Genomic DNA, 17,714 nt, shown 5'->3' on the forward strand with positions numbered 1-17,714 from the left:
CATACTATCTTGTTGCGATCCAGACGCTTGGCAGACAAAAGGGTTATCACAGCTACAACTTTTAGAAAAGCATGGACCAGATTTATAGGGTGTAATTTATGTTAGTTTGTTAATGGGGTTTTTAAACATTTGTTATTTTTTCCTGCTTTCAATAAAATCTAGAGCAAAATTCTCATAATCCGCAATAAAACTGTTAGGTCAAGAGCAAATGTCTCTGAAAATAAAGATTCACTTATTATTACACTTAATAGCATTTGCTTTGACTGGCATTTAGAGTTTCAGAAGTCACGCCTATCTTTGTGAAGTGAGAAGACAACTCACTGCTTTTACTCTGTTTCTTCTCAATTCTCAAGCTTGGGCCTTTATATATTAATTTTATCAATACAAATGGTCTTTTTAACTTCACTGTAACTACCTGCTCACCATATTCAGTGGAAGCTAATTTAGAGCAAGAAATTCCTTCTGCCCAGAGTACTGCAGAGCCATAGGTCCCCTCTGAACCCTGAGTAAAGCCACACCTGTGGAAGGCACAGAGTCAGCAGAGACAGGGGCAGCTCCTGCCGAAGGAAGGATGCTCTCTGCTGCCCAGGGCCAGCCTAAATCCAGCAATTCACTGGGAGTTTGGGAGGCAAAGACCAAAACCAGACTTTGCTATAATGTAAATCTTGACTTTCAGCATGGAAGTTATCAGCTCATACTGCTGTAAAAGGCAGCCAGATATGCTCTGTAACACCCCACAACTTATTCCAGCAGCGGGTGAGGAAATCACCACTGCTATCTAGCTTTCATTCTTATGCACAGCACCATCACTCATCTGCTTACACAATGAATTCTAGAATGAAGACAACACTCAGGAAAAACAAATATTTAAAACAGATAACATTAAAAAGGTACACACTCATAGATAAAAACTAAACCAGAAATACTCTTTCCTTTTAGCCTAGTAATTTGAAGAAAAATAATCAGGAAGTCGGGCCCTTCCCCTCTGCTTCATGCAAGTTCTGGGTAGAAAACTAAATATAGCCAGGGAATGAAGGGCCAGAAAACCATTTTTCTAGCAACACACAGAGAGAAAGCGGAAGTGAAGCACAGTATCCTGCAAAGGAAGGTACAACAGTTTGTCTCTTTGGGACCAGGGTGGTTTAGACTAGGTATGCCATTTGAACTTAGAAGTATTCACTCTTAATACTTTAGCTTTTAAAAATATGATGAGCTGATCAACCACACAAGATACCTGGCAAAAAAAAAAAAAACAACAAACAACACTGCAAACACGTCTTATTTAAAAAAATAAATCTCCACACAGCTGTTAATTTGGTTTCTCATTGAATTTTTTCAGCTGTCTTTGAACACAGAAGTAAAACTATCATTAAATATAACACCATTCTCAGAAATTACCCAAAGTCTGCTTTGGGCCAGCAAAAGACACCTCAGTATGAAATTTTAAACAGTTTCACAATCTGAGGCATTTCACTTGAGCAATACGGATTGATTACATTTATTAACTCCAAAAGGTAACATCACCCTGTGACTAAATTTTATGCCTAAGTGCCTGGTTTCCATTTACCAGCTAAGTAAAGCTGGATAAGAAACTTAACACCTTGGGCCTGTATGTCCCAGTCTGCAAAATATAATATGTTCTTTGGAAGACTTGGGAAAACTATTTGTGGCTTTGCATACAGAGCACACGGCTGGGACTCGTGGTATAGGCTCAATTCCCTGCTGCATCCTCAACTCCCTGGATAACTTACAGCAGCTCTTTCCATGTCAGCTTCCTAGTCTGTAAAACAGTGCAACTTGCAGCTGTTTGTAAATCTGCTTCAGGAGCTGGATATCAAATCTTTGGTAAAACCTGGTATTAGAAATAGCAAAGGGGTTTTTTTTTTAGGTCTGAGAATATCTAACCTGATGAACACAAATTTTCTGATCAGTAAAGACTACTTCTGTTTTAAAATACTTATGAAACATGTCAAAAGTTGTAAAATGAGAAAGCATTTCTGTTACTACGGGAGAGAAGGATCGAAAGGCAAATACTGAACCTCTCTACACATGGTAGATGCAGGTTAACTTAGGAGCAAAGCTGCAGGATGCAGAAGTGTTTTAGCTTTGTACAACTGCTCATCTGCTGTCAAGCTCTAGGGTGTGTTTAATGACATATTCATTTCATATTCCTAGATGGAAGAAGCCAGCCCAACAATCAGAGGCATAGCGACCTGATGTGTCATATGGTGAGGTCCAGCAAGCTGCTCCAGAAGACTGGAATGGCACTGACAGTCCAGTCTGGCAGCAGGCACTAAAGTGATGGAATTCATCTATTGTACCCAGTCATCTCCTGCTGCCACTCACACTGAACCAGGACCAAACTTGCTACTAAAGATTGTCATGGAAGTTAAAAGCCATTTTTTTTCCAGTATCAAGGAGAAGTTTCACCACAGTTTTCATGTCTTTTCTGTAATGTTTCTCTTCTGTTACACTTGACATTTACTTCCTAAGGGACTTCAGCTACAGATGGAAGCAAGTTAAGTACCATTCTCCCTTTCTCCTGGAGAAAGGAAGAAATCAACAGATATGGGAGTTATGACTCTGTAGAATGTGGTAAGTTTCCAAAAGGAAAAAAAAAAACAACAACCTTAATAGAATTCCCCAGTGGAAATTTTTATTTGTGCATTAAAGGTTTATTTCTGAAATATATTGAACTGGATTAATTATTTAGTGCCCAAAAATAACATGCAATCAGTAGTTCTATATTTCTTTATATTGCTCTAGAGAGGGATACAAAGCACTAAAAGACTAAGGAGTATTCCTCCAGATGGAAGGCTATTCAGATGCAGAGTATCTTCACAATTTCTGGAAAACTGGGCAAGTGATATAGTTATTCCTGTCATCACATGCTGAACACAGCAGCCTCACAAAACATCTTTTCTAGACATAGTTCAGTGTATGATATGACAGGCAAAAGGACAAGAAAACTGAATGACTGTAGAAAAACATACAAATCTACTGAAAAAGAAGAATGGAGAACCCCATGTAACAGAGGTATTCCAAAGAACTCTTCGGAAGGAAACAAGTTAGCAATTAGTGGTACCTATGACGTCAGAATAGCGGTAGATGCATGGCATTTCAAATTTATTTCATATTTCTGCTTAGCTGGACGATGGAAGTACAGCTTTCCCCTAAAACAGGATCTTGTACTTCTCAGCTGAAATTTAAGCATAGGAAGCGAGAGCTCCAGGCTTTCTGCAAGTAGAAATAGGTCCTTGCAAAAGCAATTTTGCTACTTTGTGCGAAATGTACACAAAGTATCAGAGAGAGACACAGACTAGATTTTGTGCGATTCAAACCAACCACACACTGGGATCTCCGTCGCATTTCACGCACGCCCGTCAGTGTGTGATCAACAATGAGATTCACTGTTAAGGTTATTAATGGCCAAATGCCGGTAGCAGCTCCGTTATTTCTCAGCAGAATTAAAAATACTGCGATTTCCTTCAGACAAACAAGCCAAGTCATCCACGTTTGTTTTCATGTATTCGAGCTTACAACTCGCCGCTTTAGTCAGATATTTGAGAGCAGCATCATTTCCTGCTGCTTGAAAACCAGCTTTAAGGGGCGTGTTCTCTGCAGAGGCACTGCTTGCTGTCATCCAGGCAGCATTTAAAATAACTGTATATTGACATAAGGAGACACCGGCCGTATTATCGCCCTTCGAGTCGGCAGCAAGGAGCACATCAAACCAGTTGCGTTCCGGGCTGCGCCGCGACCCTTATCAAACAATGCAAACAATTTTAATGAGCTTATCTGCCGGAACATATTGTCGGAGATGTTAATGCAGAAGCGCGGCCAGCAACGCATGCCAAACGATTCATCAAAAATGCCTACAACTGCGACAAAAGACGGGTGTCCCCCCTCCCCCCCCCAAACGATAGACGATAAATAAACACAAAATGGGGCTGGCGGGGAGCGGGGGGCGGGGATGGAGCCACCCTCCCCCGCGCAGGCACCGGGAGAGCTGTCACCCCCGCCCCGAGGAGCGGGGGGAGGCTGTCACCCCCACACCGGCGTGCGGGGGGCGGGCACTGCCCGGTGCCCGGTGCCCGGTGCGGTTCTCCCGGCCGGGCAGGGGCTGCCCGCGCCCCGCCATCCGCGGCCGCCGCCTCCCGCACGGCGCCGCCTCCCTCCGAGATCCGCAGCGAGGTGCTGCGGCTCTTTTCCAAGGGGAGCTGGCTGCCTGCGCGGGGGGCGTTCTTGCCTTCATTTTTTATTTCCCCCACCTCTTTATTTTATTTTATTTTATTTTTTTTTTCACCTTTAATTATCATTTTTAACCGCCTTTCTTCCGCCCGGGCGCGGCGAGCCCCCGCACGCATCCCGCCTATCCCCCGAGCGCTCCGCAGCCGGACAATGCGGGGCCGGGGGGAGAGGAGGGGGCTGCAGCCCGCCCGCCTTATGCAACCGCCCCCCGCGCCGCCGCAGCCCCCCCGCAGTACCTGTAGGAGCGCTCCCCCCGCACCGTGTGCTTCCTGAAGGGGATGATGGTCCCGTTATCCTGGATGATGTCGTTGTTGTTCTCGCCATTTGGGGACAGGGCTTGGGTCGGTCCGGGCATTGGCGCTCCCGCCGCTCCGCAGAGCCCCGCGCTGCTGCCGCTGCTGCTGCTGCTGGTGTGCGGAAGGTGGCGGCAGCCGCGACTCTGCCGCCCGCCCGCCCCGCCCCGCCGCGCGTCAGCCCCGCCGCCGCCGCCGCCACACGTGACCGCCCCTCGCCATGGCAACCGGCCGGCGCCGCGCTGCGCCCGGGGACGGCAGCGGGCACGGAGGGGAAGGGAGGCAGAGAGAGGGGCCCGCCCCGCCCCGCGCCCCCACACAAAGAGCCGCTCGCCCCGGGGGTGCGCCGCAGCCGCCGGGCCCCGCGGCGGAGCGGCCCGAGCGGTTCGGCGGCCCCCGCTCGGCGCAGGCACAGACAAAGCGCCGGGGCACCCCCCACACGCGCCCCGGCCGCGCACGGCGGTCCCGCCGCCCCCGAGCCCGTCCCTGCACCCGTCCCTGCACCCGTGGGCGGCGCAGAAACGCCGCCCCTCCCGTGGGGACCGCGCCGGGCCCCTGCCCGCAGCCGCCTGTGACAGCCGCGTGTGCGCCCGGCTTGTGCGAGACCAGCCGAGACCTCGACTCCCGATGCCTCATCATCACCCTCCGTGCCCCGGTACCTCAGCATCGTCCGCCTTTTCCCCACACCGAGGAGCTATCGGGCTCAGGCTCCTTCCTTTGAAGGAGCCCGCACGCCGGGCTGCTCGGTTACGGAGCGCCGAGCCGCTGCAGGGAACACCGCCCAGCTCTGCCCAGCATCTCCCCTCGGCGCGGGTGTGCCGGGGGCTTTGGCCATCCCCACCGCACAAAGCCCGCCCGCACGGGCTGCAGCTCCCGGCAATCACAGCCTGGGGTTTGTGATTCGTACGGTCAGCGCTTTGTTTTTAACAAGTGCAAAAATATTAAGTGACGTGAGACTGAAAGATGTAAAAAATCATGGACTCCTAATAATAAAACAGCACACGAAGGTCTTAGTTGTTATGCTTTTTTCCTCCCCCGGTTCCTGTCTGCTACTCCACCTGCATTTCCACCACAAGCTCCAGGATGTTCAAGTCACCAAGCTCTGTATCCCTGCTTACAACTTCACTGGAGAGCACAGTACAACACCTGACATTTCCAGCATTCTCCTGCTCTCAGGCTTGCACAGAAAAAAACCCGTTTGATGGCACATCCTTCAAAATCTTCCTTGGATCAAAACCAAGAAGGGAAGAGACTTGCCAAGGCAGTAACACTGAACTGCTGGCACTGCTAGCACCACCAGTCACACAGCCCTCATCTCTTCCTCCTCTTCTTCTAGAAGAGTTTTTGCATTCTCTCCAGGCCATTTCCCTCTGCAAAGCTCTATGATTTCTGCACATCTCCCCTTGCCTAAATAGCAATGTGCTTCAAAGTTTGACATTACCACAGACCAATGAAGGTCATCCTCAGGAGCAGATCTGAACTTCCCTGTAGTCAAAACCTACCCTCATATCCCAATAGTGCATTGAACCCCACACTTCTATCACAGTAGAAATATACTGTCCAGCTGCTTACAAATTGTTTTCTCTAAGCAGAAACCAATAAGGGTGGCTAAAGGCACAGTCTCTAAACAGATCTGGTATGACCTCAAGGCTGTTAGATACTAAATATTTGGGCTGCTCTATTAACATCTTTAAAAATACATGCCCCCCAAATTCAACTCACTTTTTAAAAGAATTTTAAGATGGTATTTCCAACAAAAGCCATGTGAGTATTTCTAATATGTTCTCAGAGACACATGCTGATATTTCAACTCAGAAGTTATGATGTTTGAGTCTGATCAGGTTTCTACCTCTGATTTTTTTCTGCACAAAGAAAGTGACTTAATGAAATTTTAACTAATCTTTACCTAATATTTCAGACTGAAATGGCACTATGGAAAGCTTAGTTTACATTATTACATTCATAATATAGACCATTCACAGAGAGCTTATAAGGTGAATAAAATCAATAACACCAACTGCACAACACTTGGACTGCTGAGAATCTCTTTGGATTTAAATCAGATGTATAGATTAACACACATTTTAGAGCAATCTCTAATTATGCTCAAGTTAGTCTGCCAATTTGCCACTGTCCTCTGCACATCCAGACAGGGAGTCTTATACTTTCTCCCAGGTTTTCAAATATACTCAAATTTTTCTTCTGTAACCAATCTATGGACATTTGCAGTTGGCACACTTCATTGAAAAATTTTTCATTCATCTGGTAATTGGATGAGTCTTTTTCAAAACAAGTGACAAAAAACATTCTGTTAAAAAGGCCAGTAAGTGTCTCAGTAACACTCAAGAACATGAAGAAATGCTATGTGGTGACAGAATATAAAAATAATCTATAGCAGGTCTTTATCTGCCAGACATAACCCTACCTGCTCTGCTAGGGAGCAAGCAGTAAAACACTCTGCAACCCTAACTTGTAAAAACATTTTTATTTCTTCACCAGTGGCAAAGAACAGAAGTTTCTTTATTCAAGTCTCTAAAGCTGTTTAAAACATGTACCAACAAAGCTACAGAAGAGAGGTGCAGGTGAGCAGAGCATGGCAGCCTTGCTTCAGACCTCTTCTTGCCTCTGCATTAGGACTCATGGTCAGAAGAGCACATTCCCTCAGCACAGTACCTTATCTTTATGGAGGCTGAGCCAGGCATCAGCAGAAGCAGCCTGGTACAGGTTTTCAGAAAGCACATGTTTCAGTGTGCTTCAATCGATCTAGCACAGCCTGGGGGGCTCTGGGTGCAATCTGGGTGCAATATGCACTGCATTCCCCTATCCACATCTCTGTTTCTGGGCACTACAACTCCTGTCTTGAAGTGCTGGAAGCCACCAGCATCTATATTTCCTCCCATTTCCATCATTCTAAGCTAAAAGGTCTCAAAGAAAGAGGAAACCTGTTGCTGTTATTACATGTCTGTGCATCTGTGCTGCCTTCATATATTTTTACATGTATTAGACACACAAATAGAGAGCTGATTTGAAGAATACAAGGTCAGAATTGGTGTTAATAAAAAGCTCCACCTGTGGTATGCTGAAAATACCAGAATCTGGTATCACAAGCAATGTGCTGACTAAGCAAAGCCAAGAGTCAGGAAAGCAATTAATGCCAAAGGGTGGAATTACAAAACCTGATGTAATAGATCTTCTGCACTGAGACCACAGAGGCAATGGCTGAAAGGGACCTATGGAGGTCATTCAGTCCAATCTCCCACTTGGAGCAGGATCATCACTAATATGAGATCAAGTCACATTTGGTGGCGTGGTTGTAATCAATCCAAATCTTGAAAATTTCCAAGGATGGAAATATCACATCCTCTCAAGACCACCTGCTCCTGTGCCATGCTAGCCACACAGCAAGTCCCAGGTGTACTGCTGATGCGAAAAGCAGCACTCTACCACATGACATTCATTCCAGTACTTTGACTTCTGCTGTGGTGAATCAGGTAGAGAGAATAGCAGCAAGTACTGGAATAGGCCTAAACATCATTCTCCAAAATCTGGTTCCTCCCTCCACTTCAGAGCTTTTATTTTCAGTTCCTCTCTCTTTACTTGCTCTAAGCCTCACTTACTGCAGTATTAAGGCCATGAGGCTTAATTTATAACACCTGAGAGTAAAATCCTCTAAAAGCCCAAAATGTAGCACTAGAAACACCTCAGGCATACTCAAGCCAGAATTTTATATTAGGCAGCTAATGTGGAAATAAATTATAAATATTTTAATGCTGATAAGCAATCAATGTACAGTCTGACAGCAGAGGTGATGTCTCGGCTAGCGACTTCTGCTGATACATTTGTGAGGGGATAAAAAAACCCCACACATGGTTTTAGGGAGTATTTCATGACATAGCCAAACTATAAATACAATTAATGATTTCAGAAATTCCCCACTGCTTGGATAACTTTGGGGCAGTGGGAGGAATAGGGAGTGAGACTAAGAAAAACACATTTAACCCTAGAGTGGCCAGCAAGCATCCCTCTTCTCTGACATCTCTGTTCATGTTCAAGCTCACAAAGTAGTCAGTGTGATATTGCTTGCAGTCTTCTCAGAACAGAACCCAGCTACAAACTGCAGAAAACATCATGCAAGTATAAGTGTTTTGGGCCATGTACATCACTTTTCTGAGGAATTTAATGAACATTCCTGTCACAAATACAATCTTTCCCACTGGGGAAAAATACCCCGAGACTAGATTCCAGAAAACAGTTGGAAGGTTGCAATAACTTTTGGAAAGCAGCAGTCCTGAGCCTGCTTTTCTAATTTAACAATTCTCACAGTCTTCCTTTATCACAACAAAGATTAACAGAATTCTGTAAAGCCACAAGTTTACACACTGTAGATTAAAATCAGTTAATTCTAGCACTCAAGTGTGTGTGTATTTACAAGAAATCCATGCAGAAACAGTCTCTTTCTCCTGAAGGAGTTGGTCAACAGTGTTTAAATTTGAAAATAAGTTAATAAAGCAAATCAGGAAGAAAGTCTGGGATGAGCTAAAAAAGTTGCTCTGTTAAGTCTTGGACACATCTTGGATGTTCAGGGAAGTCCCAATTCATTAAGGTACGTTGACATACTTTATTCCCAGCATGGAGGAGATTCAGTAAGATGGGTATAACCAGGAGCATACTTAATTAGGCTGCATCAGAATCAGCCTAATTTCTAAAGTTGCATTTAGCAGATTAGAAACAGAAGATTTAGGAGATCCAGATCTGCATGTTATCTTTGAGAAGTACAGGTGAGGTATCTACAACTGAATGTCCATTAGAGAGCACTGACTTGTGCCAGCCTAAACTAGAGCACAGTTTTAACCTGTGACAATAGCATGTCACACAGAAACATCCATAAAGGGGTCAACAACAGCAGTGTTACTAACACACCAAACATATATCAGACATTATGAGGTGCATGGCAAGTTTCAAGCTGACCTGGGTTTTGCAGAACTTGTGTTTCCTATTTTGCTGACATACTGTCAGCAACCTTGATCAACCCAAAGGAAGAGAGAGTGGCATAAAATCACTTCAGGTAAAAATTCAAAACTGTAACTTTATAGACTTTGTTTACGCAGCACTGAATAAATTGTCCCACTGCCATCCCATCACCTCATTCTATACCTTATATTTCTGGGCATTTAAACTCACTATGGTAAACAGCAAATGATAATTTTGTCAGGACAAAGAAACACTGCATGAGTTGTATTAAATCAGCTACTTATCACTCCAGACATCCTGTAGACAAAGAATGAGCTTCCCACCCTTGGGGATTCTAGTGTTGCCACTTTAAGCAAAGTCTTGATTATTTGTCTTCCCTGGAGGGACACAGATAAAGAGGGGAAAAGAAAAAGAGAGGGCTGTCCCAATTACACAATGTGCATGGACTGCATCCCTATGAGGTAATTCAAGTCTATTTTTAAATATACAGACATATTTATATTTCAGAGCTCACATGTAACATTTTAAGTGGTCTGTGCCTGTGAGGAAGAATAAAATAAATCCTAGAGTCTTTGTCCACTAAGCATACTCTAAAATTTAGTCTTATGAGCTGCAAATCCAATCTGACCATTAGTGCATGAATTGATTGCTAAAGAGAGATATCTTGTAGAGCCACAGACTGTGGGTGTTTCCTTTAGAAAGGCCACAGTTACCTTTTATAGTTACTGTAGAAATCAAACAGAAATCAGAGGATTAATTCAAGATTCAAGAACTGGCTACAAAACAAGGACTTATGTTCACAGGAGCAGGATTTTGAAAACCCTTGAATAAGGTATTTTAAGACTAGTTGTATACTTTTAGTATTAATTCTTAGATTAAAATTAATAAATTAGTTTAGTGGACATTTATTAAATCAAATTAGCTAAATCCAGCAGCTTTAAAGAATAAACTCCCCAAATTCCTATTTAGAAAGAAGCATTCTTCAGTATACATCAAAGGATTCCTCACTTAAAACATAAGAAGTTCACACCAAATAGCCGGAACATTTTGATCCAGTACTTTCTACATAACAAAAAGCTCCCGTGAGAGCAGGAAATACTTCAGTGAGGAATGGTTCCAAAGAGAAGGAATTTTTACTTCCATTAACTCCAGACTAACCCAAAATTTGGAATTCTTTAGTGTCTGTTACCTTTGTTTTCAGTGATATCCACTGGGGTAAACTCTGAATCAGAGTTTCAGACACACTTTGTGGAGCTACTCTCATCTAAAAACCTGGAAATGGAGACTGTGATCAATAAGTGCTTTGGGTAAGGATTCCTGTGTTTTTAATACTGGTTGAAAGGGATTGAAACTGGAGACTGACTCATGGCTCATTCACATGCATTTACACGGACTTCTTTGGCGGGAGCTGTTCTAGATGTACCATTACCATTTCCATCAGCACCGAGGTGTTAACTAGCTCTCTAGGCTTGTTTTGTTGGAATTCAGATGTAAAGAGTATGGAAAGCCAAAATAAAAACATAAAAAATGTTCAGGTAATCTGGATTCCTACATTTTTTCAGAGGATGACAAAATCTGAATTAAATGAAAGTGAGCTTAGTGTTCTAGAAGGGAAGGATTTGGGATTTTCATATTTCCACACAGTCCAGTTTATGACTGTTACTGCTGGGAAAAGTCAGAGCTTCAGATATTCATATCTTAACAAAACCAGTAAAACAAGTTATAAATGGTAAAAGCCTGGAAGCGCTTAGAAATATGAGAGACTGAGTCCAAGTCTAGAATTCATTTACGTATTTTCAGCTGTTACTGAATCTTTGGCTTTCTTGGGGCTCAGGAGGGGTGTCTGGAAAAAGGTAAAAGATGATAAAATCGAGTGGGAGTGGACACTCTCCATCTCTGATAGACCTTCTTACTGTTCTACACTGAAAATATAAGCAGCACACTTCGGAGGCATTTCAGTCAATTGATACAGACCTGTCTGACCTGTCCAAGATGCTCACCACTGCTAAAGAAAGGGAGAAGGTGGCACAAGAAAGTCATGGTTCCAGCAGATGGTTATTAAATTTTACTGGATCAAGAATGTTTCACCAGCTGACAAAGACTGGATCTTTACAAACTAGGATTTGAAGGGGTTACATTGTCCCAGGAAACTCTTAATTAAGTGTCTGCCCTCCCACACCCAGCAAAAAGCCAACATAAACAGTATTACATGCTCTAGCTAATGTTAAGCAAAAAAACCATTGCGCATTCATGCCTGACCAGGATCAAAATCACACTGCCAAGTCATTCAGTGGTGTGTGAATGTTTCTGTGATTGCAAAGTCCAGCCCAAAAACCCAGTGCCTTGCTGCTAAATACAGTTCCTTCAGACCCTACAGTGTGCTACAAATCACTGTCCTTCAGAGCCAAGGTGTCTAGTTGCCCATGAAATTAGCAAATGCCAAGAAGTTACACAGAAAGTGGTGTGCTTTTTCTGCTAGTATGCAATCTTCCCCTTTCTCCTGATAACTGCTTTTCATCTGGGACATTCATAGCATTTTATAAAAACGGATTTCTGTCAGCTTTCCTCATTTTACAAGCACAGAACAGGTCCTGCTGTTATGACCAGCTTTCTCAAACCACTTACTGTCACCAGTCTGTGCAAGCATCATCCTCAGCACCACTATGGTGCATCTCCATCCTTTCTCCCATGGGTTTCAGTACTTCCAGCTCTGTAGCTAGTCAAGTCCAATATGTCTTCTCCATTGCTACAACTGAGTGCCTCATCCTTATTATCTCAGGATTTCTTCCACACCTGAGGTTTCTCCATTGTTCTTTCTCCCATTCTTTCCCATGCTTCCTTTGTCAGGCATAATCCTTTGTAGGCTTGGGCAATTTCCACTTCCCTTCCTCAGCCACCTGCAGAGACCCTGGGTCAAAGTGGTTTCCTTTCCTCAGACAAGTCCATAGTTATTGTCCAGCTAACATGCTGTCATTAGCTAATTACACCTCATTTCATCCCGGCTGAGAGGAATGGGCTGCAGTGCTGCCTGCTGAGCTGCATGCGCCTTCACACGCAGCCACTCCAAGAAGTGACACCTGTATTTAAGGGCTGCATCACAACCAGCATTCACACACCTCGCGTGACACATTGCTGCCATTAACACACCAAAGAGCCCAAATCCCCGAGGCACCTCAGCTCCTCTGAAAAACTAGGTTGCCAAGGATTTGTTTGTGATCTCTAGCTCACAGAGAAATCAAGGGAGTGCCTCCTCTTTGGGCTAGAGCAAATACATGTATTACACACAACATTTTAAAACAGAAGTTTGTCTTCCCATGGACAAATAGAGTTGCTTTCAGCTATTTCAAGCTCCTTCCCGGCCAAATGCAAGCATCTGAAGAATTCTGCTCTTTACTTTCTGAGAATTTCTTACCCACATGCTTTTTAACTTGCTGCTAAGAACTTAGACCTGTAATACACTTCTAAAGTAATAGTTCCTATTTGCAAATACTAGAGCATTTAGAAGCAAGAAAATGTCCTTTTAATTGCTACTTAACACAATACCCTTACTAATCTGAAAGTTTTAGTTTTCTCACTTATTGATGGAGAACAGACTCTTTCCCCTGGCAAGTTAATGCTCATTATCATCTTAGTGTTTATGCTAAGTCTATATTAATAAAATAGCTCTCACATGAAGAGGAAAAATAATTTTCATAGACAGCTTTAATCATGTTACACACTTATAATAGTAGTCTGAATTGAAAAAAAATTAGAATACTTGAAAACTGTGTCACAAAAATTATGTTGCTAACAGAGGACTTTTGGAGCTTGACCTATTAGACTAAGTTTCCATTTTTATTAACCTAGTGCTGCAAGTGCTTTATTTAGATACTAGGACCTTACAGAAGGCTTACGTAGCAATTTCTGAAACCCTGAAATTTCAAGTTACCCAAAAATGTTAAGAGTTAAAGCAATCTGGGAGAAAGCTACTGCTGGTCCGCTTTAGTGTGAGGTGCATCTATTAAGAGCAACACAAAGAAGTACTGGGGGCTTAGGTAGGAGAAATAAAGGAGCAAGAAAACTTTAAAGCAATATACAACAGTAAAATTTTCTCATGAAGTCAAATTAACAAATTAACTTTTTTTCAAAATCACACATAGTAATTAAATTAATAGTACCACAACTGCTGCCACATATTTGCAGATCAGGTGGGATACCAGCAGTGACTTTATTTTATTTGAATATAGGGGCAAAATTAAATATGATATAAAACTCACACCCCTACTCTGAAATAAAGGGAGGGCCATTAAAAATATACATGTCTCCATTCTGAGGAGACAAGAGCATACAGAAAGTGCATGGTCTTACTGAAAAGATAAACAGCTGGATTTACTTGCTTCCATTAACCAATGACCCACTTGTCAAACATAAGCTGTAGATTTAAAAGAGTGATTATGTGAAGCCTCTTACATTACCCAAAAACGATCCTAGCTATGAAATCAGATCAAGCCTGAAAATACTTGAGCAAAGTCAATATTGTTCTTCTATACAGACACAAGACAAGAATTAGTTATTTGTTTAAAAACCTACAGCATGATGTAAGGGTAGTTTTCTGCAGTGCTGTTCAGATGGCATTTATCCCACACATCCCTCTCAGGTCATTAGGGTGTGCCAAATCCAGACCTTTTTGTAAGAGGATGAAGTTCTAAGGAAGCCACTGCATAAACCTGAAAGGGCACTGCCGGCTTTCTTCTATGAGGGAGACTTAAGACTGGTGCTCCCCACAGTAAGTGGTACCCACTACATGTACCTGGCCTGTCTGATCACTAACAGAGGATTTTTAACACGGGTGGCAGCTGTGCACACTTTGGTGGCAGATCTCCAGCTGAGGCTTTTAAGGCTCAAGCCATTGACTCTGCCCCTGTGCCTCTTTGCACCTCCCACCAAATGCCTGTTCCTGTGCCTGCTGCAGGCTCAGGTAGGAGCAGACATGCAAGATGCTACAGGTGATGACAACATTTGGATTTGAGTGCAGCAAATTACTAGGTCCTAAGTCTTGAAAACCTCTAATTTTGCCACCTTGTATTGTAACACAACAGCACTGTCCGCAACAGTGGCCTTCCCATATTTGACCTAGTGCTAAGCAAGTCTCTAAGAAGGTTGAAGAAGCCATTATTAGAAGGAACAATTTTACTGCAAGAACAACTTACGTATTCCTTCCACCTGACCTCATTATTGTGCTGTGCACTGCCAGTGACTCCCACTTTACTCTGACTCAGTACACAGGGTGATTTTCTGCAAGCTGCAGATCACGGAACAACTGAACTGTTTAAGAATCCAAGCAGTCAGCTAATGAAGACCAAAGTTTCCAGCTCCAGTGACTGTAGAGAAATATTAAAAAATGCTGATACTTGGAGCCTGTCCACCTCTGGATTTTACTCTGCTGCTGGAGGCCCTGAGCACCACAGCTCAGTATCCCAGTGCCTGCTGTGCAGATGCAGGCTCCAGCAGCAGCATGGGAGGAAAGACCATGGAAGGAAAGCTCCCCAGTACCTACCACACCACAGCACAGGGGCACATGCAAGATTGTATTTATAAAAATCTAGAAACTGCTTTGAAAAATTACACAGTTATTTTTATAGCATCTACATGCACTATAAATACTTGATATATCTGACAAGGATTAATATTTTCCAAGGCCTTAAATTTTATAGTTTCTCTTTCTGCTGGAGCAAAACTCAAATCATTACTTGAATCATCCTTTAATGAACATTCTCCAGCTTCTAAATGAAGCACCAATGATAGGCAAGATGCAGAAGGCAGTGAAGGATGACTAGAAATAAGGGGATCTCTTTTATATATATATATTATTTCATGTTCTCATGGCTTCAGCAGTCCTGGTATTAAGTGGCACCATTTTGTAACCTCTGAACAGCCACATTGTGTATAAAACAATAATACTAATAGAAGGCTTCTAACACTTTGAGTACAAAAGGTACTACTGGCAAAAAAACAATGCCTTTTCCTCATTATAGCAGAAAATGAGGTTTCTATTTAATAAAAACCCCAACCACAAGGCTATGTGCTTTTGTAACTGTAAATGTATGTCACGGCTGTTGACAGCTTCTGTGTTGGAAAGGATCTCATTAACTCTGAACAAAACCACACGTTATCTTTTTGAAAAGCAAAGTTACATTCCTGATGAATCATCAGCTGCTTTGCTGAGCTCCTGTGGGATAATTTTTGGTATCGGGTACTGGAAAAATAAATATCACCCCAAAGTTCAGAATATCTTCAGACAGCACCATAAAAGGCTATCCAAGCTACCCAAAACCTAAGTTAAGAAGGGAATCAGGCTGGTGAGTGCACAGCCATAAACAAACATTCCATTTGGTTAACTTTGCTCCCTCAGGTTCAGGCTGTAGAGCTCTGGCTTTCTGATGTTGGACCTATAAAGCATCTGTGTTCTGTGCAGGACTGACTCCTCAACAGATGTCCTCCACTGCATTTTGGGGGACTTTATGGTGTTCCCACAGAATGAACATGCTTTAAAAGCACTCTGCTCAGCCCAGAAGTTCACCTATTTCACACTTTCTCAGTCTTTTGACTGAAGTTGCAAGGCATCCCTTAGGAAATTCAGGTCTTCTTCGGTGGACATTGTGGAAACCAGCTGGGGGAAGCAAATAGCAGGGAACTGAGTGGGAAACAAAGTGCCCTCACCTAGAAATAGTGTTTATTCTGCACCACTGCTGGTGCTGGGAGGTAAGGAGAAAGGAGTGAGAGGAAGCAATTATTTAGTCTGCGTGGTTTGGATAAGTACATGCACCTTTACCATGAACAACCAGAGAATATTTATGTCTGCAGGAAAAAAAGAAAAAAGCTCATGCAAGCTTTTGTTCAGATCTCCCCTGAACACTTCATTAATTAGTAGCTCATCATACAAACATATTTCATATAAATGTCTAGATATATATATGCATACACTTTAATTGTATTTTCTTTTCTCTTTCCCTATCTCAAAATAACTGAAACCTATCAAGCAATTCCTGAGCTAATGTTCCAGTAGAAACCAGCTTTGCTTTCTAATGTGAGGATGTATTGTAATTGCCTTGGTGATAATGCATCAATCAAGGAATTGCTACTGCCAAAAGGACGCTTATCTTCATGTCACACATGAGAGCACCTAATACAAGGACTGTAAAATTTGAATATTCAAGAATATCATGTCCATATAACTTAACTCCATGAAAAAATGCACACATTTGTCAGGCTCAAAACCTGAAACCTGACCAGAAGTTTTCCTGAGCAAAGGCTAGTACATATAGCATGTTACATGGATTTGGAATTGTAATAGCTCAGTTAATTCTGCAGCAATATAATGAATCTCTGGTATTAGAAGGCCGATAACTAGATCTTCATTTGGTTATATAATAGGCCATAAGGACTAAAGGATTTGAAAAGGAAAGGCTGAACAGTGAGCAGCAATCCATTGGGAATACACTGGAAAACTGCCTGTTGCTTCTCAGAAAGGGTTCCACAATGCAGGAAATCTGCACACGTCAGATAAGTTTCTGTTAGACAGGTAGGATGCAGACTGCTTTTATAAATGTCCACTTGGTGGTTGTGCACTATCTCCATGCTCGCAGTTTTCTTTGGATTTCCTGTTGTTTCCAAGTGCTTGTGACAGTGCCAGTATAACCACAGTGACGAAGCTTGATTTTAAGGAGCAGCCTCTACTCTGTGCCAGAGCAGACAGCAACAGATGAAAGCCTCTGTGGCTCAGCATATTCATTGTCCCACTGCACTTCCATCTGCAACACCTTCCTGGGAAGGGTTGTATCCATGGGGGAGAACATTACATTTTCCTAGTTCTGGCTCTGAGATGTCTCCTGTAGTCTAGATTTTTTGTTTCATCCTTGAGGCATATGAGCCTCTTTTGACTAAATTATAGGCTGACTGTGCTGAGAATCTCCAAGTACACTTGAGCCCTGCATATCTGCTGCTGAAGTTAGTCTCACAATCTGATTAATTTGGACTATGTGGCTCCTTGTTTAACTGTCCCTCTCCTATTCACCTGTGCCTGTGCTGGTGAACAACTGCTGGTGGCAATGCTTGTATTTACCATAGAACTTATAATAAATAATTTCTCACACCTGTCAGGTATCTAGAGAAATCTTTCTGCAAACATATTTCTCTTTTATTTTTTTTTCAGGGCATTAC

The 17,714-nt window shown here is 42.9% G+C and overlaps 1 protein-coding gene across 6 annotated transcripts in view; it reads right to left on the minus strand.

Annotated features, from left to right (window-relative positions):
* The window catches only part of MAPRE2 (microtubule associated protein RP/EB family member 2), a 98,829-nt gene that overhangs the window by 52,825 nt on the left and 28,290 nt on the right, over positions 1-17,714 (minus strand). The window contains exons 1-2 of one of the 6 annotated variants that reach the window (XM_086888650.1): positions 5,204-5,390; positions 4,488-4,658 (exon numbers count right to left, since the gene is read on the minus strand). The exons of 2 other annotated variants lie outside the window; for them this stretch is intronic. In XM_086888650.1, coding sequence (XP_086744776.1) covers positions 4,488-4,658; positions 5,204-5,211 — 179 coding nt within the window. In that variant the 5' untranslated portion in view covers positions 5,212-5,390. Of the gene's footprint in view, positions 1-4,487; positions 4,775-5,203; positions 5,391-10,704; positions 10,788-17,714 lie in introns of those variants that run through there. 3 more of the 6 variants (XM_086888678.1, XM_086888665.1, XM_086888685.1) reach the window with 3 other exon arrangements.

Source organism: Cyanistes caeruleus, chromosome 1 (assembly GCF_971803275.1).
Source record: "Cyanistes caeruleus chromosome 1, bCyaCae1.hap1.1, whole genome shotgun sequence".
Taxonomy (NCBI): domain Eukaryota; kingdom Metazoa; phylum Chordata; class Aves; order Passeriformes; family Paridae; genus Cyanistes; species Cyanistes caeruleus.